The sequence below is a fragment of the Octodon degus genome, unplaced genomic scaffold, assembly GCF_000260255.1.
Source record: "Octodon degus isolate 3935 unplaced genomic scaffold, OctDeg1.0 scaffold00233, whole genome shotgun sequence".
Classification (NCBI taxonomy): Eukaryota; Metazoa; Chordata; class Mammalia; order Rodentia; family Octodontidae; genus Octodon; species Octodon degus.
In genome coordinates this window covers 2,339,095-2,342,264 of record NW_004524809.1, presented here as the reverse complement: position 1 = coordinate 2,342,264, position 3,170 = coordinate 2,339,095, and the positions used below count along the sequence as shown (strand labels likewise).

Here is a 3,170-nt window from a genome sequence, read left to right as displayed (position 1 = left end):
CCTTGCTTTCCGCAAAGAGATCTTTCCCCCAGTTTTAACGTGTGTTAGCCTCAGGATGATATCCTGGATGCCTTCCTCGATTTCATCAGTTATGCAGCTGCCTCCGCTGTAGAAGGGCATGATCTTTTCTTTCACGAGAGCCTGGGCCTCCTTGAAGATGTTCTGTATTTCGAGGCGGTGTGGGTGGTTTGCATTCTGCTCCAACTCTTTGAGAAGATGCTCTGTCTCCTGTGCCGCCCTCTTCCTAGCTTGCTGAATGTCTCCTTTTCCTTCTGTATCTACAGAGTCTGTTTCAAAAAGTTGCTTTGTTAGAATCCTCTCCAGTTTCTTGTAATTCTTGTCATTTGACAGGCCACTGAAGCTGAGTACCTGCTATTCTATACTTTTTACTTCCTTTTGCATTTCCTGAAGCCTGGTAATGGAAGGATGTTGGTTTCCCATATTCATACTTTTGTGTGTTCAGTTGCACACACACTGGGTCTCCCGCGCCATTGCGGCTGGCTGCCTGTACTCACGGCTGCCAGGCCCGCCCCCGGCCGCCGGGCCCTCAGGAATTTTTGTACTTTTGGTTTGGTTTGGTTTTTTCAGACAGGGTCTAGCCCAGTTTGGCCTGGTGATCCTCCTGCCTCAAGCTCCTCAGTGCTGGGATTACAGATGTGCCCAGAATGCCTAACTGAGCCTCAGTTATGATCTCCTCTAACTTGAGGAAGGTGAGATGCTCCCGACTTGAGGAGCAGGGGAATAATGAGACCCTATGGCAGGCAGGAAGGGTGGAGAGAAAAGAGAATGGCATGAATGGGGAGCTGGAGATGGTAAGAGGCACTGCGGCTGCTGTGTCTCTACGTTCTCCGATGCAGAGTGCTGTATCTTCTTTTCACAAAGCTCTGTCCCTACCCCAAGGGCTCCTAGCCCTTGCCATCTTGGGCCTGAGAACACCCCTGGAAGATAGGGACACTTTCTGTCTCCATCTTGCATTTTGGGGAAACTGAGGCTTTGAGAGGAAATGGGATATGTCTACATGTGTGCTTCAGTGTCTCCCCCAGGTGTCCTGATGGAGAGAGGCAAGGACAAACAGCACCAGGCCCGGGAGGGCAGCAGTGTCCAGAGTGGGCAGAGAGAGTGCCCAGGCCTGTATTCCAGTAGGATAAGCAACCTCAGGAACACCAGGGATGCCCACCTGAGGGCACTGCTCACAGCTGTGCTGATGCTGTCAGCTGCGTGCTGAGGGAAGAAGGGATGGGACAGCGTGGGTACTGTCAGAGCCTTGAGCACACTACTCCTGTATAAGCGCATCGCACCTGTCCCCAGGCTTATTTAAACACCCAGCCTCCATTTGGGGAGCATTTCTAGGGCCTGCTGATAGCATCCCAGGATAAGTTACTCCTGAATCGCGGAGTTCTTTGCAGAGTAGGCAAATGAACCTCAAAGATCCATAAGCCTCTGCAGCTGCCTCAGCCCCAATGAAATCCAGCTCATTCCTGCTCTCCACCACCCCTCCCGACACTGCTGCCAGACATGCAGACCACAAGGGTGACCTTTGGCTGGTTCCCCTCCATGTCCAGGCCTTTTATTTATTTAGTATTTTTTGAGACAGTATCTCACTGTGTAGTTCAATGTGGCTTTGAACTCAATAGGTAGCCCAAGCTAGCCGTGAACTCATGGTGATCCTCCTGCCTTTGCCTCCTTCTATATGCTAGGATTAAAAGGTGTCTCCTTTTTCTTATTTATTTGTCAATTTTTTTTAGGGATCAAACTCAGGACCTTCTGCTTGCCAGGCAAGTGCTTATGCTTCTGAGCCATCTCCTTGGCCCAAACTCTTTATATAGTACAGATATTGTGAAATTAATTCTTGTTCTTCCTCCAGGGAACGCCATGGAGACTTCAGCATCCCCCTCCCAGTCTCAAGACAGAAGTCACATCCACGGAGAAGCGGAAGGTCTGCCCTGTGTGTTCACTGGCTCTGTTTCTGGGCAGAAGGCTAGGGGAGAGGGCACTCACGTGAGGTGAAACCCTGCTGAGCTTGAGGGGCACCACAGAGTTGGGACTTTTCCCAGGTGCATCACAGCTGTCCCTCGCTGGGAGGACCCTCAGGTGCTTTCTGCACCTACAGTCACAGGAGGGCATGGCTTGGGTGGCCCTGAGGTAGGTCCTTCAAAGATGGGTGTGGTGCTGCTGGTCCCATGGGGGAGGACAGGAAGAGGTTAGAGCTGCTGGTCTTCTTCCAGCTTCCTGTTGGGTGGTTCCCCCAGACTCCTTGTTCAGAATATTCTAGCTGGAGGCCTCCTAGACAGCCAGGACCTCCTGCCCCTCCCATGGGCCACACAAACCCCTACAGCATTGGTATCCTGGGGGAACAGGCAGGGACACTCACCCCTTTCTGTGTGCCTCCCAGACAGCGAGGCAGAGCTCCACCAGCAAGACAGGAAGGCTGGACTGCTTTTCCGAAAGCAGTATAAAAGAGACGAGTCCTCCTCCTCCTCCTCCTCCTCTTCATCCTCCTCCTCGTCCTCTTCTTCATCCTCCTCCTCCTCTTCTTCAGGTACAGCACAGACCTTCTGGGCTGGGGTTGGCTTAGTGACAGAGCATAGGCCCTGAGCTCCTTCCCCAGCACTGACAGTGAAACCTAAGACATAGTGTATGTGTGAGTGTGCGCATGTGTATGTGTACATCAGAATTATACTCAAGAAAGACACTTTATCCACAGGGTGGGGTGGTGCATTCCCATCATCTCAGCAGTAGCGAGGCCAAGGCAGGAGGGTTGCCTTGAGTCCAAGGCCAGTCTTTGTTACATATTGACTTTAAGGCCAGCCTGGACTACATAGTGAAACCTCAACCAAAAAAAGAAAGAAACAAACACAGAAAAGAAAGCCCAAGGATATAGGTCAGTGGCACAAGCACCTGGCATGCAATGCGTTGTCCTGAGTTTGATTCCTGATACAAAAAAGAGAGAAAAGAACAAAGAACCAAAACGTTGACAACACCACCTAGGAGCATAATCCCTCACACTCCAAGTGACGTACTTGATATACCAGTGCTGTTCTCCTCTTCCTCTCTAAGCCCAGCCACCTCAGTTTGTTCCTTTGTTCTTGGGCACAGCTGTGCTGTAATTGAGCAGACAATTCTGTCCTCTTCTTCCTTTTCCTTTTCTCTTCCTTTCTTTCTTTCTTTCT

General features: G+C 50.9%; 1 protein-coding gene across 5 annotated transcripts in view; it reads left to right on the top strand.

The window, feature by feature from the left end:
* Window positions 1–3,170, top strand: part of Tmem40 (transmembrane protein 40) — a 23,233-nt gene that overhangs the window by 8,998 nt on the left and 11,065 nt on the right. For 3 of the 5 annotated variants that reach the window (XM_023705902.1, XM_023705903.1, XM_023705901.1), the window contains 2 exons: window positions 1,865–1,936; window positions 2,393–2,539. In XM_023705902.1, coding sequence (XP_023561670.1) covers window positions 1,873–1,936; window positions 2,393–2,539 — 211 coding nt within the window. In that variant the 5' untranslated portion in view covers window positions 1,865–1,872. The remainder of the gene's footprint in view (window positions 1–1,864; window positions 1,937–2,392; window positions 2,540–3,170) is intronic. The other 2 variants (XM_023705905.1, XM_023705904.1) reach the window with 1 other exon arrangement.